Genomic DNA, 27,339 nt, shown 5'->3' with positions numbered 1-27,339 from the left:
ATCTTCCCAGCTCAAGGGAATTAGGATGGAAGAACTGTTAGTTTTCCTGGTCCTCCAGGAATTGCAGCACTGGTTGGAAGATGCTGTCCACCCACAAGTCCACCCAGATCCAGGAAGAGGAGAAGGCCACAGACAATATCCCGACTCTTGTGTGGTTGCTGGAGCAGGAAGTCTACGGAAAGGCCAGTCCGCCCGGATGCTTGTTCCTCTGCTGGTGAAGCCCTCTGTACTCCAGTGGGGACACTCTCCCATCGACCCACCTCCCTAATCTGGGAACTGTCTGCACCCCGGGACGTCCACCGTGTCCACAGGTATCTGAGCCTTTGTCCTGTCGGTGCCCATCACACAGGGAGGCAGCATAGCATCAGAGCAGCATCAGAGCAGCATCAGAGCAGCATCAGAGCAGCATCAGAGTAGCATCAGAGCAGCATCAGAGTAGCATCAGAGTAGCATCAGAGCAGCATCAGAGCAGCATCAGAGTAGCATCAGAGCAGCATCAGAGCAGCATCAGAGCAGCATCAGAGTAGCATCAGAGCAGCATCAGAGCAGCATCAGAGCAGCATCAGAGCAGCATCAGAGCAGCATCAGAGCAGCATCGCAGCGCTTCCCTGACCAGACTCCTGCAGCTCTGCCTGTCTCTCACTGCCCAGGGTTAGGGTTAGCATCAGAGCAGCATCAGAGCAGCATCAGAGCAGCATCAGAGTAGCATCAGAGCAGCATCAGAGTAGCATCAGAGCAGCATCAGAGCAGCATCAGAGCAGCATCAGAGTAGCATCAGAGCAGCATCAGAGCAGCATCAGAGCAGCATCAGAGCAGCATCAGAGTAGCATCAGAGCAGCATCAGAGCAGCATCAGAGCAGCATCAGAGCAGCATCAGAGTAGCATCAGAGTAGCATCAGAGCAGCATCAGAGCAGCATCAGAGCAGCATCAGAGTAGCATCAGAGTAGCATCAGAGCAGCATCAGAGTAGCATCAGAGTAGCATCAGAGCAGCATCAGAGTAGCATCAGAGCAGCATCACAGCAGCATCAGAGCAGCATCAGAGCAGCATCAGAGCAGCATCACAGCAGCATCAGAGCAGCATCAGAGCAGCATCAGAGCAGCATCAGAGTAGCATCAGAGCAGCATCAGAGCAGCATCAGAGTAGCATCAGAGCAGCATCAGAGCAGCATCAGAGCAGCATCAGAGCAGCATCAGTTTTAGCATCAGTATTATTGCAATGTTTATGATGCTATTACTCGCGTATTTAACAAAGACACTATAAATAAGAATATAATGCTGTAGGGGATCAGCTCCTGGAGAGCATGTCGAGACAAATAGTCTTGAGCGAGTGTGTATATATGTATATATGTGTGTATATATGTATATATCTGTGCGTGTGTGTGTAGCATCAGAGCAGCATCAGAGTAGCATCAGAGTAGCATCAGAGTAGCATCAGAGTAGCAACAGAGCAGCATCAGAGCAGCATCAGAGTAGCATCAGAGTAGCATCAGAGTAGCAACAGAGCAGCATCAGAGCAGCATCAGAGCAGCATCAGAGCAGCATCAGAGCAGCATCAGAGTAGCATCAGAGAGTAGCATCAGAGTAGCAACAGAGCAGCATCAGAGCAGCATCAGAGCAGCATCAGAGCAGCATCAGAGCAGCATCAGAGTAGCATCAGAGTAGCAACAGAGCAGCATCAGAGCAGCATCAGAGCAGCATCAGAGCAGCATCAGAGCAGCATCAGAGTAGCATCAGAGTAGCATCAGAATCAGAGCAGCATCAGAGCAGCATCAGAGTAGCATCAGAGTAGCATCAGAGCAGCAGCATCAGAGCAGCATCAGAGCAGCATCAGAGCAGCATCAGAGTAGCATCAGAGCAGCATCAGAGCAGCATCAGAGCAGCATCAGAGTAGCATCAGAGCAGCATCAGAGTAGCATCAGAGTAGCATCAGAGTAGCATCAGAATCAGAGCAGCATCAGAGCAGCATCAGAGCAGCATCAGAGCAGCATCAGAGTAGCATCAGAGCAGCATCACAGCAGCATCAGAGCAGCATCAGAGCAGCATCAGAGTAGCATCAGAGCAGCACCAGAGCAGCATCAGAGCAGCATCAGAGCAGCATCAGTTTTAGCATCAGTATCATTGCAATGTTTATGATGCTATTACTCGCGTATTTAACAAAGACACTATAAATAAGAGTATAATGCTGTAGCGGATCAGCTTCTGGAGAGCATGTCGAGACAAATAGTCTTGAGTGAGTGTGTATATATGTATATATGTGTGTATATATGTATATATCTGTGCGTGTGTGTGTGTGTGTGTGTGTGTGTGCGTGTGCGTGTGCGTGTGCGTGTGCGTGTGCGTGTGCGTGCGTGCGTGCGTGTGTGCGTGCGCGCGTGTGCGTGCGTGTGCGTGTGTGCGTGCGCGCGTGTGCGTGCGTGCGTCCGTGCGTGTGTGTGTGTGCGTGTGTGTGTGTGTCCTCAGACCGGCCCATGCATTGAGGGCCTCTCTCCCATCCGGCCCTCAGATCACTAACCATTGATTGGACTGATTGTGCATGATGCCGTTGGAGATGGTGCAAGTCAAAAGCTACAGACGGTTCATGATTAATAATTAAACGAACACTCAGGAAGGCGTCCTCATTAATTGATCATATATGACATTAGTGTTACGTAACCTAGATTAAACATTCATATGTGCCTGGCGTCCTGGGAGGAGGGGGTTTAGCATCCCACAATATGTTGCTCCCACATATTCCCACTCACGGCCAGAGTCCCTGACATGTTACCCCCACACTGAGGATTCTAATGGCTCCCTCCCAAAGAAAAGTCAATCTAATCATCATCAGAGAAGCATTCATCATCTTCAGGGGCCTCGTCTGATGGAAATGTGATAATGTCACAATATTATATATATATTTATAGGTGACGCTTGCCTTCAGCAGAGCTGGAACACAACTTTGACCCTACTTCATTGTGTTGTTTACCGGTGTGAACAACGAGGTGACCTCTCATTATACTCCAAAGTCTCATCTGAGGAGGCTCCAGATCTCTCACCCTTCCCCCGCTGCTTTGGTATTATGTGTGTCCGTTGATCTGTTCGCTGGGGTAAAACTTTCCCACTGGTCAGGCAGGGGTCCAGAGGTCTGTGGAGGTCAAAGGTCACCGTGGCGTATCACGGAGACCAAGAGAGGTCGATTCTAGCATCACAAAAGATCTGGTGAAACAGGTTGTAAAGGAGAAAAGGCTGAAAGGAGGAGTTGAGGCTGTCACTGATGGGATCTGGAGCCAGGACTCTTCACATGGAGGCGTCTTTTCCACTCGCTGAACGCTCTTAAGGATCAACGCTGACACCTATTCAGAAGGTTCAGATCCAGGGAACAGATAAGAACAAAATCCCCAAGGAAAGAAAAAGTCTGCTGTTGTGTTCAGATGTTCCCATTTTGCTTCCCAACAGTAAATAAGGAGAACAATGTGATGGTTTACTAAATGTTAAACAGATCACTTAGAAATCAGTGTTGCAAGCCAGTGATTGGTGGGACGGCCGGCTGGGACAGTTCAGACTTTAGAAGAACCGGAGGTGAAGATATCACCCAGCGTAGGTATGCTAATGTCTGCTGATAGCATTTGATGATCCTCTGTAAGGTCACAGGTCAACAAGGTAACAATCTTTTAAAGTACACGATCAATCTTCAATCAATCAATCGATCAGTCTTTATTTATCAGCGTCTGTTACAATCAGAACTGTCTCTAGACCCTCTCCAGAATCCCAGGGCCTGACCCCCAACAAGCAACAGTGGCAGGAAAAACTCCCCTTTAACAGGAAGAAACCTGGAGCAGGACCAGGCTCATGTAGGGGGACCCTCCTGCTGCTGAGGTCTTTTGATGTGTGCTGCTGTCTTTGCTGTCCCCCAGTGGTCCCCAGAGATCCACCACCCAGTGGTCCCCAGAGATCCACCACCCAGTGGTCCCCAGAGATCCAGCACCCAGTGGTCCCCAGAGATCCACCACCCAGTGGTCCCCAGAGATCCATGGGGCTGGGACCATCCGTTGTGTCGTGCTGAAGTCGTTGGTGCAGAGTTGGAAGAGTCCAAAGAGGACTGCCAGAGGACAGGAAGACCAGCAGACGCCACTCTACCACTACTGAGAAAAAACAAGTCGGTTTTATTTTGGCCGAGAACCACGAGGAAAGGACATTAGACCAGAGGACGTCTGTGCTTCGGTGAGTCCAAATGTGCGTTCTGTGGTTCCACCGGCCGACCCTGTGCGTGACAGAGGGTCTCTACAGGCCACGTGCAGCTCAACAGTCTCATCCCTTTCAGGGTCCACAATGGGTGGAGGCCGGTTCCCCCCCGGGACGGGTCCCTGGTTCACCTCAGGGTCCTACATTTGTGTTCAGGGCCTCCTTAACCTGCCAGTGGAGATGGGGGCTACAACATTCCAACCCCACAGTCCTGGAGCTAACACCGTGCTACGTTCTGGGACTCTTCTCCAGTGGGCGTCGGCCTCCAACGGGACACATCTGAAAACAATGTAGCACATCCCAGAACCAGATCCCAGAACCAGATCCCAGAACCAGACCTGGACACCAGGCGCAGGACAGGAAACACATCCCCTCACAACTCTTCTGAGGCTCCAAGGTAAAGACCAGGAGAAGTTTCAGGTCCCTGTAGTGATCATTTTACAGCAATTCTGCATTTCATAATGAGAAAAACTCTCCTCACGTCGAAGCTGAGACACCGAACAGCTGGAGTGGAGCGTGCGCGCGCACATGCACTTCATGCAGTCTGTCTATTATATCACCCTGTCCTCCCACACTGTCTGTCAGCAGAGACAACAGCACCGGCTTGTTATCGTCACCTGGAAAATCTGCTCCGCACCCACACACCAAGGCTCTGCAAGAGTGTGTGTGTGTGTGTGTGTGTTAGAGGCTGTGTGTAGGAGTGTGTAACCCAGAATGAGGCTCCATCTTCCTGCTGCATAATGAGGCTGAGCGCTGCTGCCAGGGTGAGGACGTCTTCACCTGCTGCTTCGCACCACCACACCAAACATGGTGGTCAGAACCCACCCGTCTGGACCCCAGAACATAGGAGAGCCCACCTGAGCCTAACCGGACCAAAGGTGCTGCCGGGGGGCTCAGCGTGAACACCGAACCACAGCTGCACACACACAGTAGATGATTATACAATAAAAACACGTGCTAATATGCATATTTTTAGCATTTTTGATATTGGATCTCAACCTTGTCACCGGTTTTCCTTGTTTTCCTTGATTACTGCCCAGAATGAAATCTGAGGTATGGATAATAATGTCACGCTGTTGCTCGTCTCTGTGACGCTGTGCAGGAACGTCCCCAGAACATGTGAAATCCCTCCCTGCCGGCGTGGGGTTGGTGTTGGTCGGCGTGATGTTCCTGGTGCTGTATAAGTGGATGGATCCTTCGTATCCACTGCGTGATGCTAACATGCATTAGCAGCTTCGTGTGTGAGACCGTGAGGCCACTCGACCCTCCTCCCAGGAGAAAACACTCCAGAACCTCTTTCCTTTACATGTTTTCAGCAGTTCTGGGGGCTCCCTGAAGAGTGTCTCCTGCTTGTCCACACGTCCACCACACGTCTGTCTTTGGACACCTAGCGTCTGGGGACAAAGGCACTTTGCTGCCCTACTTGCTCTAAAATAGGTCAGATCACCATTGGCCATAATCTGCATCTCCAGGCACTAATTAAAATCCCCTCCTTTACTTTCGAGCTATTTTAATGCTGGTTTGTTCTGCTGCAACATGCACAGGCTGTTAGCCAGTGCTAAATGAGAGCAGCTATTAGCGTGCACCTCCGAGGCTAATTTAGGGTAAATAGTTGCAGCGTGTGGGTGGACGTGAGCGAGGCGCTGGTGTGAGGGAGGGGAGCCGCTGGAGCTCTGGAGGAACGCAGCAGTGCAGCTGGAGCTGACGCACAAGGTCGTCCACGACCATCCGGAGACCACCGATAAACGGTTGGCCGGGGGGGGTCAGGAGGCGACCTTTGACCCTGATGGTTCTGCCTCAGAGGGTGACCTGTCCGGTTGCTCCTGTCCGGTGATGATCATCTCTGTTAGGTGTGGAGATCTCGCCTTTCATGCAAGTCTGCTTTGATTTGCTCAAATCCAGTGACAGTTGCTATGGCGATGGGGATGCTGGGAAGGCAGCAGGAGGGTCTTCCTGTGGATGTGTGATGTATCGTGACCTTTCAGCAGGGGCTACAGTCCCTCCGCTGCTCTAACCTGCTTCAGGCTCACCAGCACTTCTAATCTGCAGTCTAAAGTGCACGTACGTGCACTGACAATGCTGGAATTATTGTTAGATGGACAATTATTGTCCGCTGGACACCCCCAGCGTGCTAGCATCTGCCTCTCATCCGGATGAAAAGTCTCCACGGTTGTTGCTAATTGCGATGCTGAGCAGCCTTTTCCGCCCCCTGTTGGCCTCCGGCTGAACTGCAGCAGCACTGTGCCAGGCAGTGGTGCAGCGGGTCAGGATACCCCCCACGGTCAGGATACCCCCCACGGTCAGGATATCCCCCCACGGGGCACCAGTAACGGTTCCAGCCCACCGCTCCAGAACTACCACAAATCAGGAGTTGAGGAGAGGGGGGCTGAAGGCCAAGCTAGAAGGAACCGCTAGCTTCTGTAGCAGGTCGATGGAGGCCGCACAGCTCGTTATAAACCGTTGAAACTGGTCTTCAGGTCTACACGGACCGCATCCAGGATCAGCAAGACAGTCTGAGCCGAGGCTCAGCACCATCACCTGACGTCCTGCCTGAGCAATTATGAACTTTAAGAGTTAGAAAATGTGCTCTAACCAAGTAGAGGAACAGGGCCGAGCATAGACATTCAAAAGGCATCACAGCAGAAAACTAGGGGGAAGGAAATGTGGAGGACGGGCCCAGCATCTGGTTCTGATTCTGGTGGAGAGGTGTCTCCCTCAGTATTGCCGGTTCTTGCTGACAGACTGACGGAGCTGCAGGAGGTGAACACTGCCAGGAAAAATAAAAGCAGCAGAAGGAGGAGGAGCGCCGGCGGGGGGGTTAGGGTTGGAGTTCTGGGGTAGGTGCTGGGGGACAAGGAGGCACCGTTCTGCTGGAATACCCCTAAAACCTCCTGGTTCTGGTCTGACCTGCTCCTCCGTACGCCCCCTCTCAGGCACTCCGGTCAGCAGGTTAGGGTTAGGGTTGTCCCCAAATCCAGCAGGAAGCCGAGGAGGTGTGTGTGTGTGTGTGTGTGTGTGTGTTGTGTGTGTGTGTGTGGAATCACCTCCCCCAACACAGCCCCACTCTCTGTTTTTTCCCTTTCCTTTAACGCCCACGAGAGGCTGAATTTTAGCGGTGGGGGCTTCAGAGCCGTTCATGGGGCATAAACAGGCATCCAAGATGGCCGCCTGCATTTCCTGTTGAGATCAAAGGAATAAAAATACCAGTGATGATAAACTAAACACCTCAGACATCCTCAGATAGTGGGTGTTTAGGGTGGAGGTTATTGTTGTTGTTGCTGTTGTTGTTGTTGTTGTTGTTGTTGTTGCTGTTGCTGTTGTTCAGGGGCTCAGCGGTCTACAGCTTAGGGGTCCAGAGTTCTATGGTCCACAGCTCAAGGGTCTAGAGCTCAGGGGTCTAGAGCTCAGGGGTCTAGAGCTCAGGGGTCTAGAGCTCAAGGGTCTAGAGCTCAGGGGTCTAGAGCTCAGGGGTCTAGAGCTCAAGGGTCTAGAGCTCAAGGGTCTAGAGCTCAGGGGTCTAGAGCTCAGGGGTCCAGAGCTCAGGGGTCTAGAGCTCAGGGGTCCAGAGCTCAGGGGTCTAGAGCTCAGGGGTCCACAGCTCAAGGGTCTAGAGTTCAGGGGTCTAGAGCTCAGGGGTCCAGAGCTCAGGGGTCTAGAGCTCAGGGGTCTAGAGCTCAGGGGTCCAGAGCTCAGGGGTCTAGAGCTCAAGGGTCTAGAGCTCAGGGGTCTAGAGCTCAAGGCTCTAGAGCTCAGGGGTCTAGAGCTCAGGGGTCTAGAGCTCAGGGGTCCAGAGTTCTATGGTCCACAGCTCAAGGGTCCACATCTCAAGGGTCCACAGCTCAAGGGTCTAGAGCTCAGGGGTCTAGAGCTCAGGGGTCTAGAGCTCAAGGGTCTAGAGCTCAGGGGTCTAGAGCTCAGGGGTCTAGAGCTCAAGGGTCTAGAGCTCAGGGGTCTAGAGCTCAGGGGTCTAGAGCTCAAGGGTCGAGAGCTCAGGGGTCTAGAGCTCAAGGGTCTAGAGCTCAGGGGTCTAGAGTTCAGGGGTCTAGAGCTCAGGGGTCTAGAGCTCAGGGGTCTAGAGCTCAAGGGTCTAGAGCTCAAGGGTCTAGAGCTCAGGGGTCTAGAGCTCTTTACATTTACATGTTTGAGACCAGATGATGGTTTTCCATCAGCACTTTTCACAGGTTCCTGACCAGGACCGCAGCAAGGCAGCAAGAACAGGAACCATGGAAAGTGCTGCAGGAACCAAAGTGAAACTGTGTGGTTCCACCAGGGGGCGTGGTTAACCTGCTGCCTCACCTGTGGCTGATCAGCTTGATCACAGACTCCCCAACCTCTGGGTTCTTGCTGATTGGGGTTCTGAGAACCCGGGAACATCATTCATGTCAGGTGGGACCTGGAAGGAAACCTGCACATTAAATTACTGCTCCTGAAACAGGTCTGAAACAGCCGGTCTGGGTCTGGAATGTTGCACATGAAAGTTCTGATGTGGAACAAAGTGACGGAATAAAGGAGTCCTGGGCCAAAGGATGTGGGTCCATTGATACATCTGGTCACCATGGCGATGGCTGTTGTTGAAGACACCGCTCCTGGACACCTACAGCCACCAGGCGTCGGTGCCTGACAGAGAACCCACTTCAGTTCCGAGGGTGTTTCAGAACCAGAGATCCCTTTTCCAGATGTGGCTGAGCTCCACAGGACTGTTGCTGTGTGGAGCTCCGTGTGGCTACGAACGTGAGCTCATAAGATCCTCCGATATCATCCTGTCCTGTGGGAACAGCTGCCTCGGCTGGTATTAAAGCTTCCTCTGCAGCCTTTGTTCCCACAGAGATCCACTTCAGGAGCCGCCTGGTGGCTGGAAAAGCCAGATCCTCCCTGGCTCAGAGACCTGCTGTCAGCACCTTCATGCCTCTCCAGGCGGATGCTGAGGCCAGAGCTGCTCGCTCCTCTCCCGCCTCTCTAAAGAGGTCAGTGGGGCGAGTGGTGCTCCATTAAGGCTCTGTAATGGTCGTGATTATATATGTATGTTATATAGCACAATAGAGGTGCAGCCCGACTAAACCAGTCTGCTGCTCCCCTTTTCTTTTCCATTAATAAAACAGGATGTGGCTCCAGTGTGTGTGTGTGTGTGTGTGTGTGTGTGTGTGTGTGTACTGCGGTACGCTACACTGTAGCAACAGTCAGCTGAGGTCATTGTAAAGACAACTGGGTAAAGTATTAATGTGGTTCTGGGAGGCTGTTTATGGTGGGGATGATGTGGGAACCTCTGCTCCTGCCTCTGCTCCTGGAGGTGTTCCTCTCTCGTCTTTGTTGATAACGAGGATGAGCTTTGTCTGCTGAACTGAGCTGCCAGACAGTTATCAGGCAGCTCCACCTGACGGGAATATTAAGAGCCTCGCCGGGCCGACCAACCTTTGGCTCCTCTCCAGACTTTAGGATATTTACAACACTCCGGTTTCCTGCTACTGGAAAAACACAAAAAGACAGCGAACGAAGAAGTGACAAAACAGAGACCCCGCCCGTGAAATGTCTTCAGTATCAGACTGCAGTCACACACACACACACACACACACACACACACCACACACACACACACACACACACACACACACACACACACACACACACTCAGTGGGCCCCACCCTGTCCGTCCATATTGCAGCAGTACTGCAGTCAGACAAAAGGGGGAAATGAGGTTTCATAACAGCAGCTCAGCTGGTGCTTCAGCGCCCTCTGGTGGTGGAGCTGAGTCATGACACCTCATTCAGTTCAGCGTTCAAAGGCCTCAAATGTGTTTGAGCTCATGAGGGACGTTTATTCCTGCACACACTCTACACACACTCTACACACACTCTACACACACTCTACACACACACTACACACTCTACACACACTCTACACACACTCTACACACAGTCTACACACACTCCACACACACTCTACACACACTCTACACTCTACACACACTCTACACACACACTCTACACACACTCTACACCCACTGGACACTCTACACACACTCTACACACACACTACACACACTCTACACACACTCTACACACACTCTACACTCCACACACACTCTACACACACTCCACACACACTATACACTCCACACACACTCCCACACACTCTACACTCTACACACACTCTACACTCTACACACACTCCACACACAGTCTACACACACCTGACACACACTCTACACTCTACCCAGACTCTACACACACTCCACACACACTCTACACACACATCTTAAACACACTCCACACACACTCTTACACACACTCCACACACACTCTTACACACACTCCACACACACTCTACACACACGCTTACACACACTCCACACACACTCTACACACACTCTACACACACTCTACACACTCCACACACACTCTACACACACTCTACACACACCTTAAACACACTCCACACACACTCTACACACACTCTTACACACAGTCTACACACACCTTAAACACACTTCACACACACTCTACACACACTCTACACACTCTACACACACCTTAAACACACTCCACACACACTCCACACACACTCTACCCACAAACACACACTCTACCCACAAACACACACTCCACACACACTCTACACACAGACACACAAAGCCTTGTGCCACTGTAACTATCATAACGGGCTGTGACAGCAACAGGAAGTAGAATGAAACCATGAATCCTGTGGTGGCTTCACCATCAGAAGGTCTCACTCTGAAATATGAACCTAATATTTCCCCTTTTAGTAACAACGTAACAAAATGAGTTTAACTCAAATGTTAAAATGTTCTTGCTGTGTTTCCAAACTGAGAATCGACCGTCAGGCTCGTTACATCAGCGTCTAATGGAGCAACAACGTGGTTTATAAAGATTGTTCAGCCCTCGGGGAGAAGAGCCCAAATTGTCCAGGCTTAAAATTGAGTTCCAGTAAAACCTGGAACCTTTGAACTGGGACTAATGGATCCAGAAATACGGCAGAAGAAGAAGAAGAGACCAGGAATGAAGATAAGCTGATTTACAGCTGACAACACTCACACTTGTTCTTTCACAACCTTCTCAGCAAGGTCACTGTTCAGACCAGGAACCTTCGTTCTGATCCAGGTTTGGGTTCAGGGTTCCAGGTTCTTGGTCTGGACTTCACACGCCTTCATGCCTGAACGGTTGAGGTTTTCCTTCATGTTGCTTAAACTCAGAACAACAGAATTCACATTAGCAACTCCGCCCCTGCCACACTAGCGTAGTGGCAAACCCCATTCATTCATTCACTCATTCATTCATTCACTCATTCATTCATTCATTCATTCATTCACTCATTCACTCACTCACTCACTCACTCACTCACTCATCCATCCATCCATTCATTCATTCATTCACTCCTAACCCCCCCCATCATAGTAACCCTAACCTGCTCTCCTAACCCCCCCCATCATAGTGACCCTAACCTGCTCTCCTAACCCCCCCCCATCATAGTAACCCTAACCTGCTCTCCTAACCCCCCCCCCCCCATCATAGTAACCCTAACCTGCTCTCCTAACCCCCCCCCCCCCCATCATAGTAACCCTAACCTGCTCTCCTAACCCCCCCCATCATAGTGACCCTAACCTGCTCTCCTAACCCCCCCCCCCATCATAGTAACCCTAACCTGCTCTCCTAACCCCCCCCATCATAGTGACCCTAACCTGCTCTCCTAACCCCCCCCCCCATCATAGTAACCCTAACCTGCTCTCCTAACCCCCCCCCAACGATAACGATGCTCAGTCATTGATGAGCACAGCACCTGGACGTCTGTTACTGCCCCTTTAAGCCTCCAGCTGCCCTGTGATTGGATGGTGGGGGGAGCTGGACCCTAACGGGGGGTGTCTCCAGGACCCTACTGGGGGGTGTCTCCAGCCCAGTGGTGCTGAGCTTCTCACTCCCTCCAGGATGAGTTCTGAGGCTCTTCAGCTGTGCAGCAGCAGAGGTGTTTCTGCAGCCAAGAGACACAGGAGCATCAGGAAGACCACCAGGAGGATCTACTCAGCGTACCCGGACCGGCAGGGGTCAGTACCAGCCCCCTTACCTGAACGCCCCGGTTCTGTAGGGTCGTTATTCATGTTAAGGCGCAGCTCAGAACGAGCTTTATAAAGACGTCATTGGATGAAGATCGGAGGGTTTTAAGGGCTTTAGCCTTCCAAACATCCGACTTTTATCTGCAAGAATCCGCCATCACCGGCGGAATTTCAAGGGTTTCTTTTGATTTCTGATTCGACCAATTTAGAAACTTTAGAAAAAACATATATGTGTCTGTATTTCCCTTTATTTAATGTGGGTATTTTGGTAAATATTCCACCCTGTCAGTTATTAAAAACAGCAAACTGTTAGAGTGTGTGTGTGTGTGTGTGTAAGTGTGTGTGTGTGTGTGTGTGTGTGTGTGTGTGAGTTATATTTTACATTATATATTTATTTTAAATTGAATAGAAAGTGCGAACATCACGTGTTCAGAGGCTCATTCGACTCTTCGATCCGGCAGCGCCTCAGACGACGAAGATGACGAGGAGCGAATGGACAGCAACGATCCAGAGGAGATGTTCCAGAACATTCAGTACCAGAAAGAAATCATCGCCAACATTCGGACCCGACCTTGGCCAATGAGACGCAAGCTCAAAGTCCTAAAGTAGTGCCCAGTTTTTCCTTCCACGTGTGATTTGGCATGTTCACGCCTGGATAACTGACAGGTGAAGGTGGTGAGGGAAGCCTCCACAGACGCCACCGACCGGCTGGTTCTTCCCTCTATCACCACGTATGAGGCCTTTATAGCCCCCCACGGAGCTCCCGCATGTGTTAATATACACGATTGCTGCTATATGAGGCCTTTATAGCCCCCACGGAGCTCCCACATGTGTTAATATACACGATTGCTGCTATATGAGGCCTTTATAGCCCCCACGGAGCTCCCACATGTGTTAATATACACGATTGCTGCTATATGAAGCCTTTATAGCCCCCACGGAGCTCCCACATGTGTTAATATACACGATTGCTGCTATATGAAGCCTTTATAGCCCCCACGGAGCTCCCGCATGTGTTAATATACACGATTGCTGCTATATGAAGCCTTTATAGCCCCCACGGAGCTCCCGCATGTGTTAATATACACGATTGCTGCTATATGAAGCCTTTATAGCCCCCACGGAGCTCCCACATGTGTTAATATACACGATTGCTGCTATATGAAGCCTTTATAGCCCCCACGGAGCTCCCACATGTGTTAATATACACGATTGCTGCTATATGAAGCCTTTATAGCCCCCACGGAGCTCCCACATGTGTTAATATACACGATTGCTGCTAAATGCTCTCTGGGGGTGCATGTGTGTGCTGGAGGCTTCAACATAATTAGGAGACCCTCGGCAGGGAGGAGATGTGCTGAGGGTGGATAAGGGCGTTTATAGGGGCAGTTTGTTATTACTGCCCAGGTTTTATTACAGCCATCACTTTGCCTTTTATACCCTTTCATCTCTGCCTATTACCACCACTGCTGGAACAGCTCCTATTTCACGTCCCAAGTCACTGATTTGTCCTGAACGCATCATCCAGGTTGAGGAAAGGTTCCTCTGTCACGACCTTTAATCTGACTACTTTGGAATGGTCCTACTGGGAGAGCTGGTGCTTTCTGCACCAAAGCAAATGATTTCCTTTGATTTTACCTTTGATTTTACCTTTAGACAAGTCGTGTCCGCTGTGACAGCCTCTTCTCTGTTTTGGGTCCCTGATTGCAGACAGGCCAGAATAATAGTTGTGAAGTATGAGGGGCGGCTGACCAGAACCAGAGGGTACCAGAACGCAGGAGCTGATGTAAGTGGGAGCTTATTGTAAAAAAGATTGAGCCACATAGGAAGGCACCTACACACAACAACCCCCAACACTGTTCATTGGGGCCCCCCCCCCCCCCAGCGGTGACCACGTAGACCTGTTCAGAGCATTTTACAACTCTGAGGACTCAGGAAAGAACCTTTAGAAGCTCTCAGAGCTGTCACCAAGAGAGGGGAGAACACTGTTCTGCAGAACGACACCCTGCTGGCTTCCTCCTGGGGGGTCGGAGCAGCTCTGGCCGAGGCCACAGGACAGTCCACACACATCATGGGCTGGTGTGCCCCTGAGCAAGGCACCCTTTCTATCGCTCGTTGGTGGGTCGATATTTCAGGTTCTTTCCTCCTTCAGGTGGCAACATTGTCCCAGTATAGTAAGATCCTCTCTGTACTGGTTTCCAGCTCAATAGGGCCATTGTGGACTGTTTAAATACACTTTTCTTGTTTCTTTTATGTTGTTGCTGATGAAGCTAGATTTCACCGTGTGATTGTTCCTGCCCAGTAACGATAATGTGCTTATCAGAGGGGATAAATGGAGCGCCAGAGCTGGGCAGAGAATTTACGGCCTGCTGTTACAGTTGACGTTAATTAAAATGTTAAGGCCTCATCACAATAAATTGCTTTTGATTATTTAGTCATTTTAAACGTTAGGTGCTTGTTTATAGAGAACTCCAGTCAGTGGAGCTAAAAGCTTCATTCTTCACAATAACCATCAAACCATGAACAGCTTCCATTTTAAAAAGAACTCTTTTTAAAAAAAACTGTGTGTATAAATTATTGTTGGTGTATTAATTTCCAGTCAAATGGAAGAGAATAACGCGGTGTGAGCAGAGCCAGAACTGTAATATCAATGACATCCTGGTGAATGTGGCGTTTGGTTGGTCACACGAACCCTCCGTCTGTGATCCTGCAGCTACTGAAAAAGATTTCCCGTCTTCTCTACAACGTCACCGTCCTGTTTATTCCCTGGGAGGTGAGGATCAAGAAGATAGAAAGTGAGTCACCTCCACGTTTCCATCTGTTCTTGCACGTTTCGAACCGTCTTTGATGCTGCTTGGGTCTCCTCTTCCACCGAGGTCACTTTGGTTCCGGCGTGGCGTCCTACTTCATCTTCCTGCGCTGGCTGTTTGGTATCAACATCGTTCTGTCGATCATGACGGGAGCCTTCGTTATCCTCCCTGAGGTCAGCACATCTCTCTTGGCTCTACATGGAGACTTGTTCTCTTAATCTCAGTCTCCAGTTTTGGAGACCAATGCTGGATTTACGGGACACAAGCCAGTGTCCTCCTGAGCTTGTCCCAAGACCAGATAAATGTAGATAGTCGCATCAGGAAGAAGATTCAGCATAAAAATGAGCCTTGATCCAAGCCCATCGGTGCTGTTCAGCTCCAAACCCCAACCCCTATAGTGACGGACAGGCTGGAAGATGAGGTGAGACAGGAACCTCTGAACTATCGTGTTGGGAGGTGGAGAAAGGATGGTTGGGGAGAAAGAGAATCTGAAGTCAGTTGGTGTGAGAGGAGAAGAAGAAGCAATATAGAAGGTCTGGTCAGATGGAGAGAGTGGCCCCACGAGGTGGCCCCCTGAGGGGAACAGCCAAACGTAGAAGAAGATGACCAGTTTTGGTGGCTCCACAAAAAAGCACAGAGTATAAAAATAATGGCATTAGAGTCCATTATTACATACAGTAATAATGTACATTAATTATTGAATTACTGTGCACCTGTGTGTTGCAGCTGCTGGCTGGAGCTCCTTTTGGGACAACAAGAAGTAAAACTATCCCCAAAGAGCAAGTGGCTTCAGCCCAGGACTTGGACACCATCTGGTCTCTTGGGGCAAGAATCTTCTTAGTATTAGCAGAAGGGCATTAGCAGGAAATCTGATGGATCATTTGTCACAGACAGTTAAACATTGTTTAGAGAGTTTAACATTGTTAAAGAGAGTTTAACATTGTTAAACAGAGTTTAACATTGTTAAAAGTAGTTAAACATTGTTAAAGAGAGTTATTGTTAAAGAGAGTTTAACATTGTTAAATAGAGTTATTGTTAAAGAGAGTTTAACATTGTTAAAGAGAGTTTAACATTGTTAAAAGTAGCTAAACATTGTTAAAGAGAGTTATTGTTAAAGAGAGTTTAACATTGTTAAAGAGAGTTTAACATTGTTAAAAGTAGCTAAACATTGTTAAAGAGAGTTATTGTTAAAGAGAGTTTAACATTGTTAAAGAGAGTTTAACATTGTTAAAAGTAGCTAAACATTGTTAAAGAGAGTTATTGTTAGAGTTTAACATTGTTAAAGAGAGTTAGACATAGTTAAAAACAGTTAAACAAAGTTATACAGAGTTTAACATTGTTAAAAGTAGTTAAACATTGTTAAGAGAGTTATTGTTAAAGAGAGTTTAACATTGTTAAATAGAGTTATTGTTAAAGAGAGTTTAACATTGTTAAAGAGAGTTTAACATTGTTAAAAGTAGCTAAACATTGTTAAAGAGAGTTATTGTTAAAGAGAGTTAACATTGTTAAAGAGAGTTAGACATAGTTAAAAACAGTTAAACAAAGTTATACAGAGTTTAACATTGTTAAAAGTAGTTAAACATTGTCAAAGAGAGTTAAATATAGTTAAACAGAGTATAACATTGTTAAAAGTAGTTAAACATTGTTAAAGAGAGTTAAACATAGTTAAACAGAGTTTAGCATTGTTAAAAGTAGTTAAACATTGTTAAAGAGAGTTATTGTTAAAGAGAGTTGAACATTGTTAAAAAGAGTTAGACGTAGTTAAAAACAGTTAAACATTGTTAAACAGAGTTTAACATTGTTAAAAGTAGTTAAAAATTGTTAAAGAGAGTTATTGTTAAAGAGAGTTTAACATTGTTAAAGAGAGTTAGATGTAGTTAAAAACAGTTAAACAAAGTTAAACAGAGTTTAACATTGTTAAAAGTAGCTAAACATTGTTAAAGAGAGTTATTGTTAAAGAGAGTTTAACTTTGTTAAAAACAATAAACTTTATTAAAAGTAATTAAACATTGTTAAAGAGAGTTTAACATTGTTAAAAGTAGTTAAAATTGTTAAAGAGAGTTATTGTTAAAAAGAGTTTGAACATTAGTTAGTTAAACATAGTTAAATAGAGTTAAACATTGTTAAAGTGCTTTAAACAGAGATAAAAACAGTTGAACAATTTTTAAAAACAGTTAAATATTGTTAAAGAGAGTTAAACATTGTTAAAGAGAATTACCGTATTGGCCCGAATATAAGACGACCCTGATTATAAGACGACCCCCTCTTTTTCAAGACTCAAGTTTGAAAAAAGACTTTTTGAACACCAAATTTAATTTTTATACAGAAAAAAATTACAGTACATCTGAAACAAATGATTATATCTTCGACCCACTTTTCTCCAGATTGTCGCTACATTTCTCTATTTTCTGTTATCTCTTCTCTTATTTTCTTCTCTTTTCTTTCTTACCGATATTTTTTTATTTTTCTTCTTCGTGCTACCGCTATTTTTATTTTTCTTCTTCGTGACAGGGGTTCGCTTTGGCCTGGGACGTTAAGTTCAGCATTCGCTTTAAATATATCTGGCGCCATCTAGCGTTGTGAATGGGTATAATGTCTAGACCGCGAATGTAAGACGACCCCCACTTTTTCAGTCTTGTTTCAACGCAAAAAACACCGTCTTATATTCGGGCCAATACGGTAAACACTGTTAAAGTCATTAAACCCATGACTCCGAAAGGGAAAAAGCAGTATAGAACACCAAAAAAAAGTCATTTTAAGACTGAGATTGTTCAAGACTGTTTTACTGCCTTTTTATTTACTTCACACTGTCCAATGTGTTTAAATAATCCTATAGGTGAAGTAACAGATTTAAATAATCAGCTTGTGCTCAGCAAATACAAAAACAGTGTTAGTATCAGTAATGAGTATGAGTAATTAATGTTCCATAATTGAGCTCTGACTAACTCTTCCTTATCCTCTGAAGGAGGTGAAACACAACAGAAACACAAGATAGAAAACCAGAAAGGTGTTGTAACCTGTACCTGTGCGTCCAGGGACATCTATATGCAAACAGGGGGCTCTCCTAGTAGACTAATGTGTCATATTTCCCAAACTGCATGAGTATGATCTCGTCTTGTGTTTCACCTCCACAGGGTTACCTGCAGTACTCCGTCTTATTCTATGGTTACTACGGCAGAGTGAGGAAGATCGGCAGTGCGGGGTACCGACTGCCCCTCGCCTACTTCCTGGTTGGCATGGCTGTGTTCGCCTACAGCTTCATCTTTCTGTTGAGAAAGTAATTGATTTCTTTAAAACGCAGTTGGGTCGTCCACCTGTGTGGAAGCACACCTGTGGGACAGAAAAGTGTTTGGTTTCACCGCAGTGATTCAGGTGGTTCAAGAAAGCCGATCGCTGTTTGAAATCTACCATATCAGAATAGTACTAGAAAGATTGTGATAGATTACCACAAGTGCCCCCCTCCCCAATGTGGGCCTGAGATGTCTTCCTTAATCCAGAAGGAAAGCAGCACCAGGAGGAGAACATGAAGTGGCTGATAATGTTTCTGATGAGCATTTTGGTCACTTAGATTTCATTCCCAATTGCAGAATGGCAAAGAACTCCCGTCTGAACCTGGCCAGCACCTCTGACGAGAACTTCACCTTCTGTTGGAGGGTGTTCTGTGCCTGGGATTACCTGATCGGGAATCCAGAGGCTGCTGAGAGCAAAGCGGCTGCTATTGTGAACAACATCAAGGTCAGCAAGGAAATGAACGTTAGAGACCGTCTCTGTGTCACCAATGGTCACCAACACGTCTCTTAATGTACAGGAAGCCATAGTGGACGAGCAGGAGAAGAAAAAAGACACCAGCCTGTAAGCATCGGCTCTCCCTCCCCCTATAGATATATACATATGACAGAGGCACTGGAGCAAAACGTCTGGAAACATCTTGTTTCCTGGAGCCTCTGCTGTATTGTAGTGACGTCATAGTCTCCAGGTGCGTTTCTCCATGTGACTTTGTGTGTCGTTCTGTGGTTTTTCAGAGCAGTGCTGATCAGTCTGCGGATACTAGCTAACATCTTGGTGCTGCTGTTTTTGGCGGGCAGCATCTACATCATCTACTTTGTGGTGGAACGTTCTCAGAAACTGGAGCAGGAAAAGCCTGAGCTGACGCTGTGGGAGAAGAACGAGGTCAGAGAGCTGAGCCAACATCATCTCCATTAGCTTCAGTTCTAGCGTGTAGGAACCCATGTGTACGTCACCATAACGATCCAGTACAGCAGTAATTAGGTGATCAGAATAATCACATCTCATACATAGCTATGGAACTCAGTCATGTGATTAGAACGATACTCTGGCTTACATGTGTTAGGCTACTCATCAGATTTCTTTTGGAAAACATCCCATAGACTCAATAAGTGTGCAGCCAGAGGTGGCGCTGTTCTGCTTTGATCATATATATTCTATATTCTTCCTCTTGTTTTAATCGTTTCACGTTCATCTTGTTTAAGGTGAAAACATTTAAAATTTAAGATTTTTTTAACGTAAAAGCACGAAATAACATAATAGTTTCCCTTCTTAATGTTAAAAATGAAATAATGTGATAGTTTCTCATTATAACGTGGAAACATGAACATGATAATTTTTCTTTATAATGTGAAAACATAAAATAACGTGAGTTTCTCGTTATGACCTAAAAACATGAAATAACGTGAGTTTCTCGTTATAACTCAGAAACATAAAATAACGTGGTGTTTCTCGTTATAGCTTGAAAACATGAAATAACGTAAGTTTCTCGTTATAACCTGAAAACATAAAATAACGTGAGTTTCTCGTTATAACTCAGAAACATAAAATAACGTGGTGTTTCTCGTTATAGCTTGAAAACATAAAATAACGTACGTTTCTCGTTATAACCTAAAAACATGAAATAACGTGAGTTTCTCGTTATAGCTTGAAAACATGAAATAACGTAAGTTTCTCGTTATGACCTAAAAACATAAAATAACGTGAGTTTCTCGTTATAACTCAGAAACATAAAATAACGTGGTGTTTCTCGTTATAGCTTGAAAACATAAAATAACGTAAGTTTCTCGTTATAACCTAAAAACATGAAATAACGTGGTGAGTCCCAGCAGCTGTTTTTGTATGTGTGGCAGAAATATGCATCCGTACTTCTGTCCTTTACCCAGTGGCTCTAAATCAAAGGACTGGGACTTCCAACCTGAAATGTAAACCAATACAGAGCAAACGCTACAGATGTGGTGATCTGTTGCTATTTCCATATTCATGAGCAGAAGTTGGTGAACTGGTCAGCACATCAGACAAACTGGGAGTTGCCAACATCCAGCGGTGTGAACGACAGGATAGTTCCAGTAAAAGCTTTTAGCAACTTTAGTTCATGATGTTGCCAGTGGTGTATCTCCAAATCCCCATTATTTGCTGAAGAACTTAATTATTCATATAAGACCTGACCTGGTAGCTGAGTTGTGATTGTGGGGGTTGAGATCACAGTTGGTTTCCCCACCTGAAAAGATGAGAATAACTTTTATTTCACCCCTCTGCTGAGACTGCAGTGCTTCACTTGTGCTGTGGCTAACTGGTTAGCTTGCTTAGAGCCCAGCAATGTCAGCACTGTTGGTGTCTTTCCCCCTTTCTTGAGGTGAGTGTGGTGGTTTCTCTCATCACCATGATCGCTCCATCGGCCTTTGAGCTGGTGGCTCAGATGGAGATGTACCATCCACGCACTTCACTCAGATTCCAGTTAGCAAGGTCAGCCCGCCACTGTTGAATACAGCCTCATCTCAATATACCAGTGTACCAGTGACAGCTTTCTCTACTAATAGACCTTTTCCTGTCCTCAGAGTGCTGGTTTTGTACCTGGGGAACCTCTACAGCCTCATTATTGCCCTTCTTGACAAAGTTAACAGTATGAGCTCCTCTGTGAGTACAAAACTATCAAAAGTGTGATTCATTACTAACGTGGGTGCACCCTTCATATAAGATATCATATTTTGCTTTTTGGAGAAGCTGTGTGATGATGAGAACTGTGATTTTAACAACTTAAAATGGCTTAAAATGGGGGGGGGGGGGGGGGCGGGGGGGGGGGGTTACACTTTCAAGTATTTTGTGACTGACAATTGTTTTTTAATATCTAATATTAAACAGAGCAAACATATTGTTTACATATATGCATCATGCTGTACATTGAGCAGGTATAACATTGACCACTGACTGGATTATTCCTTCATCGGGGCATCTGGGATGTATTAGGCAACAAAGTTGATGTCCTCAAAGTTGAATCTAGAAAACTGGATCTATGAAGCACCAATGAAAAGTGTTCCATGAAGGGAAAAGTGGTGAACAGGGTCAAAGACTGGCCGAGGTGGTCTGACCCAACACACCAGCGTGTGAAAACCAGTCACAAATAATGACTTTGACCCACAACTTTGTGTCGTGATGCATGTTTTTTTTGGGAATAGTTGTGATAACTTTGAATTTGTCTGCATTTGTATTCCAGCTTCAGGTGTCTCCAGGTAACTTCTCTGACTCCAGTTCCTTGCTGGCCACCATCTCTCAGCAGGAGTTGGGGGGTCACCCGCCTACAGTGGCTTACATCGCTGAGCAACATAACACCACAACAGTAACCATAGCAACTGTCTTGGATCAAACAAGTCATAGAAGGAGCTTCTCCAACCAGACCGCTCTGTTTGAGAAGAACACCCTCTCCCAGCAGGACCAGTGCTGGGAGACCTACGTTGGACAGGTCGTTACCCAGCATGCATGTGAGGGTTTGGGCTGTTAGATAAGTGGACTTGTTGGGATGGATCATGGAGGGTGTGGAGTGGATTAGATTAGATGAAAGGTAGTGTTCCTTGACAAACTCGGATGGACAGGCTTGGATAGAAGGTGTGACATCAGTGTGTCTCTCCAGGAAATGCTGAAGCTGTCCATCATTGACATGATCTTCACGGTGGCCAGTATCCTGCTGATCGACTTCATCAGAGGTTTAGTGGTTCGCTACCTGAGTGACTGCTGCTGCTGGGATTTAGAGAGCAAATTTGTAAGTTGGCCTGTGCGAAACACTGGTGCAGTGACAGCAGTTACCACGGTGATTCACATGGAAGCACCATGCGGAGTAGAACCAAGACACCCGAACCCAACCCTCACAATTTTTGTCAACAATATGTCAAATATGGTCCAAATATGGTCCTCTATGGTCCACGTATGGACTCAGGAACCTAGAAGGTGTTCCAAAACTATTGCTAAAACACTGCTGCCATTATCATGAGATGGAAGTGAAATTGTTTGGAGAACTACAAAATGCTAAACGTTGGACATTAGCTTATTTAGCGGCCTCCAGCTCATTAAGGCACATTCTCTTGCTTTCCTCACAGCCTGAATATGGGGAGTTCAAGATAGCAGAGAATGTTCTGCATCTAATCTATAACCAAGGAATGATCTGGTAAGTTGAAATATTAGTCACGTTCTGGTGCAGCTATTTTGATTTTCTGCTAAACTTTGAATGTTGTATCCACCAGATTCTCTCATGCAGAAACATAAATCCAGCGGAGGCTTAATGCCTTTGCCTTATTATCGTGTAGAAACAATTTGAATCCTTCTAAATTGTTTATTTGCTGTGATAAAAAAGAGTTTAATGCGGTTTCTGATATTAGTTCATATTCATTGGATTATAAATTTCCAAAAAGGTCCCTTCTGTTTTGATACAATTACAAAAAAAGAGAGTAAAAAGAACATAAAGTATCACACAAACGGACATAATACTTTATGGTATAACTTCACATTAAGAAAAGCCTGGAAGAGGCTAGAATGGTCCTTAACCAAAGAACCATCAGGTATGTCTGAACTGATGAGGATTATCGGTCACACTGAGTCACCTTGGCCCAACACAGTTGTAATAGAGGATGTAATTCACCCTTTATAGCCTGTCCAGCACTAAATGAGCTGCTGTTAACAAAAAAGGCTCAGAAGCCGACCGGCCCATGACCCTGTGTGTGTGTGTGTGTGTGTGTGTGTGTGTGTGTGTGTGTGGTGTGTGTGTGTGTGTGTGTGTGTGTGTCTTTCCCCAGGATGGGAGCATTTTTCTCACCATGTCTTCCTGCCTTTAATGTGTTGAAACTCATTGGTCTGATGTATCTCAGGAGCTGGGCTGTCCTCACCTGTAATGTTCCACATCAGCAGGTGTTCAGAGCCTCCAGGTCTCTCACACACACACACACACACACACACATTTAGTACATCTGATCAATCATCAATAACTCTGATCAATGTCTTGTATAGACTGGTGGCGGCACGTTTTACTCTATGCAGGACTCACAGATCAAGATGAAATGTGTGTGTATTTTCTAACTCTAGATCCTTCTGTTGACTTTCAGGTCAAATAATTTCTACTTGGCGATGTTGTTGTTCATGCTCTTCCTGTGTATGCTGCCCACCATCTTTGCCATCGTGAGATACCGACCTTCCCAGCACTGTGGGCCCTTTAGGTAAAGCATCCTATAGGCAGCAGATGCCCCAGGTAGGGGTCTGATCCAGCATTCAAGGAACTTGTTTGGTTCACCTGCAGATGATACTGACAGACGGTGAAACGATCAAACGGTGGTCAGGAAGAATTGATCTTTGAAACAAGCACATTGAGGAATCTGGAATGTTTTTAGTGACTCTGAGCACCAAATGTGTGTTTCAGTGGTCAAGAGAAGATTTACGACATCATTTCTGAGACTGTGGCCAATGATTTCCCACTGTGGTTCAGAACGGTGACGAGTTACATCAGCAGCCCCATCGTGGTGCTGCCAGCCCTGCTGCTTCTGTTGTAAACACACACACACACACACACACACACACACACACACACACACACACACACAACCAGAGTGCCTCGGGGTTCTTGGTCAACTCTGGGAAGAGTTCGGGCTGTGCCAAACTTTTTCCAGATCTGTGCCTGTTCAATCTTCTGAGCTCTAGAGCTGCTCAGGGAATATTGAGAATACTTGTCATAAACTTTCAGTTTTTCTTTAAAAAAGATTCTTTTAATAAAATAATTAGATTAATGAGAATATTCGAAGGATGCCTTAAGGCCACAATACAATAATATGAAAGGAGTCGAAGGGTCTGGTGGGTCTGAAGGCTCTAAAGGCTCTGAAGGTTCTAAAGGCTCTGAAGGCGCTGAAGGCTCTGAGGGCTCTGAAGGCTCTAAAGGCTCTGAAGGCGCTGAAGGGTCTGAAGGCTCTGAAGGCTCTGAAGGCTCTAAAGGCTCTGAAGGCACTGAGGGTCTGAAGGGTCTGAAGGCACTGAGGGTCTGAAGGCTCTGAAGGGTCTGAAGGCACTGAGGGTCTGAAGGCACTGAGGGTCTGAAGGCGCTGAAGGGTCTGAAGGCACTGAGGGTCTGAAGGCACTGAGGGTCTGAAGGCACTGAAGGTTCGGAAGGGTCTGAAGGCTCTGAAGGTTCTGAAGGTTCGGAAGGGTCTGAAGGCTCTGAAGGTTCGGAAGGGTTTGAAGGTTCGGAAGGGTCTGAAGGCTCTGAAGGTTCGGAAGGGTCTGAAGGTTCGGAAGGGTCTGAAGGCTCTGAAGGTTCGGAAGGCTCTGAAGGCTTGAAGAGTTGTGTCATCATTCCTGCTTCAGCCACAAGGCTGCAGGTGAGGAGCACAGAGGAAATGTTTGGGCTCCATCATGCTAACACCAATGGGACTCTCCTCTTGATCGCCCCTTCGCTCACCTGAAGATCTCACACTCGCTGTGGCCGTCATACATTAACCTGAAATTTACTCCCTTCCATCATTAACATTACCCACAATCCCCTGCAGTGACAGAGGCGAGAAACATGTTGGGCTTGTTGCTTTTGCAGTATGCTGATCTACTACCTTCAGGCCATCGCCAGATCCCTCAAATTCACCAACAACCAGCTGAGGATGCAGCTACAGACAGTGAGTTTCTGATCATTTATTATCAATGTTTACTTTCCCTGGATTTTCATTCACCAACAAATGCTTCACGTACAGTAGTTTTAGCTTCAGTGTCCGTACTGTTGGCCCAGGGTTAAAAACCACAATTCTAGATCTTCTTGTTGTAGAGGGCTGCAGGTTACAGCAGGATGACCCTCCCATTATCTCGACCTAAAGATTCTCTACTGAATCCTTTGTCTTTAGGAGCGAACTAAGGACAAGAAGAAAGTCTTCCAAATAGCTGCTGGTAATTCTGTTGTCTTCTTCACCTCCTGACTGGTTTCTCTACGCTCCTGATTTCACTCGGCCACTTGTGTTTAACTGAACTTTAGCAAGGCGTCAGCCTCCAGAGGTGGCAGACAGGAACCACGAACCAGAGAGTGACCTGAGCAGCCAAGAGGCCTCCATCCACACCGGGTCACCCAAACGTTACAGCAGCGTCAAAAACGTCCAGTCTCCTTCTCGCCGTGGAAACAGCATCCGCACCATCGCCCAGTCAGCAGCTGCAGCAGATGTGAAGGACAGAGGGAGCGTAGCTGGATGTGTCCACAGTCCGACAGTGGCCAAAGTACCAAAACACAGGCCGGAGCGCGTACCCAACTGGACTGGCCCAGTTACAGACAGGACCAACAGGTGACTTTTATCAGGTCGCGTCCCTGACAAGTCCAATAACTAATAGTGCCTCTAATGAGAGCATCACTTGGCTGATGATTAGGTAGTGAAGTGCTGACCTGACTAGTGAAGGTAGCAGATTACAGTTGCAGTTGGTCCCTGCTGGGAAGGAAATTAAGGGTGAATTTTAGGTTGTTTCACCTCACTGAGCGAGGGCCGACGTGGTTCTGCCAACCCCCCCTTGTTTGGACTAACCATCATTCCAATAATGACAGTATACAAGCCTGACAAGGAAAAGGAACGGACATGTTGACTCACAGTCAACTGAAGGATGTCCTTTGGTCTGATGAGACCAATTATTGGGACCAAGGTTGTTGCCAAAACTTTGCCGGCAGTCCCACTCAGAACACTGTAGACAGCAGGGTATCCCCCCCCCCTCCCCCTCCCCCCAGAGTAGAGGTTACCAATAAGAACATCTGCTCCAAGGAGCAACCATGGGCTTATGACAGTAATTTCACAGAGGTTCTACTCAGAAAAGGTTACATTTATCAGTAACTACACAAAATCTTCCATCACAAAACTTGCCTGGGAGTATTTGAGATGCAAAGACGCTCTAGAAATTCACTGCAACAGAGACACAATTCTGGATGGATCACAATCTCACATTCATCTCACGGTCTTCTGTGTGGCTCTTTCCTATAACAGACCTCCACCATCTGTAGGTCGACTTACTGGTACCTGCAGGTCCAAATCTTATCACCACATGGCCCGCGACCCTCCAAGCTGTGGCTCTGACAGAATCCACACCGAGCCCACCTGCAGGAGAACCGTACGCTCCATACATCCTGGCAATGCTCCGGGGAGCTCCGCTGCTCAGGGTTATGGAGGACGACAAGGTCACACCACTCGCTACATCATCGTCAACGAGCACGTGCCCAGAAGGAAGCTGCTCCACTCAGCAACACGCATTCCACGCCATTACCTGATCGCAGAACCTCCAGAGATCCTGGAGCTCTGTCCACGCAACTCTGAGTGTTTTGCTCCTCAAAACATCAAATGCCAACAACGTTCTCACAGGCCTCACATCTCACATCTCACCCAAGAGTGGGAGGGTGAGGAGCACTTGAAACACAAGAGGAGGCCTCAGGACCACCGCTTCCTGGCAGACCACCAGTCACACTTCTACAGTGAGAACCACATCAAGAACCAGGGGTCCAAAGGAAGACACAGTAATACTAGAAGATATGGAAAGGCCAAGCAGGACGACGGTGAAGGAGAAACTGATGATTTGGCCTCAAAATTCCGTACTAGTGTGAAAGAAGAAGACGGTCTTCAGTTGTGTTCCGTGCATCGGTCCCCAGTGAGGCCGAGACCCCTGAAGACCACCAAGATCAGGACCAAGCCAGAGACTCCTCAGACTGAGTCAGACTCAGCTTCCCCGGGCTCGAGCAGCGACCAACACCACAGCAGCACTGACCAGTACATCCAAGTGATCCATAACAGATCTGAGGTGGCCCAGAAAAGATCCAAAGGCAGCTTATACCTGAATCTGGCTGAGTCACATGACCTGGTCTGCTCCAACGTGTGATGTCACGTATGGACCACAAAATGTCATATACAATAAAGCCAGTGAGGGAAGTGTGCCCTGACTTCTTTGTCTCATTTGTTCCCCCATTTTAAATAGTAATAGAATA

At 47.1% G+C, this 27,339-nt stretch overlaps 1 protein-coding gene across 1 annotated transcript; it reads left to right on the top strand.

The window, feature by feature from the left end:
- The first annotated feature begins 80 nt into the window (after positions 1-80).
- Positions 81-27,288, top strand: LOC130517736 (transmembrane channel-like protein 3). The gene is made up of 26 exons (XM_057019823.1): positions 81-182; positions 3,893-4,045; positions 7,546-8,359; positions 8,998-9,184; positions 12,157-12,273; positions 12,744-12,887; positions 13,993-14,068; positions 14,996-15,077; positions 15,159-15,265; positions 15,819-15,917; positions 18,227-18,369; positions 18,680-18,827; positions 18,901-18,944; positions 19,115-19,262; positions 20,734-20,843; positions 20,936-21,014; positions 21,592-21,837; positions 22,006-22,134; positions 22,469-22,536; positions 23,162-23,290; positions 23,468-23,578; positions 23,779-23,904; positions 24,937-25,015; positions 25,238-25,280; positions 25,366-25,666; positions 26,351-27,288. Exons 1-26 carry the CDS (start codon positions 81-83, stop codon positions 27,231-27,233), a joined length of 4,668 nt encoding a protein of 1,555 aa, XP_056875803.1. The 3' UTR covers positions 27,234-27,288.
- The last annotated feature ends 51 nt before the right edge of the window (positions 27,289-27,339 follow it).

This window comes from Takifugu flavidus, chromosome 2 (genome assembly GCF_003711565.1).
Source record: "Takifugu flavidus isolate HTHZ2018 chromosome 2, ASM371156v2, whole genome shotgun sequence".
NCBI classification, from domain to species: domain Eukaryota; kingdom Metazoa; phylum Chordata; class Actinopteri; order Tetraodontiformes; family Tetraodontidae; genus Takifugu; species Takifugu flavidus.
This window is presented reverse-complemented; position numbering and strand designations above follow the sequence as displayed.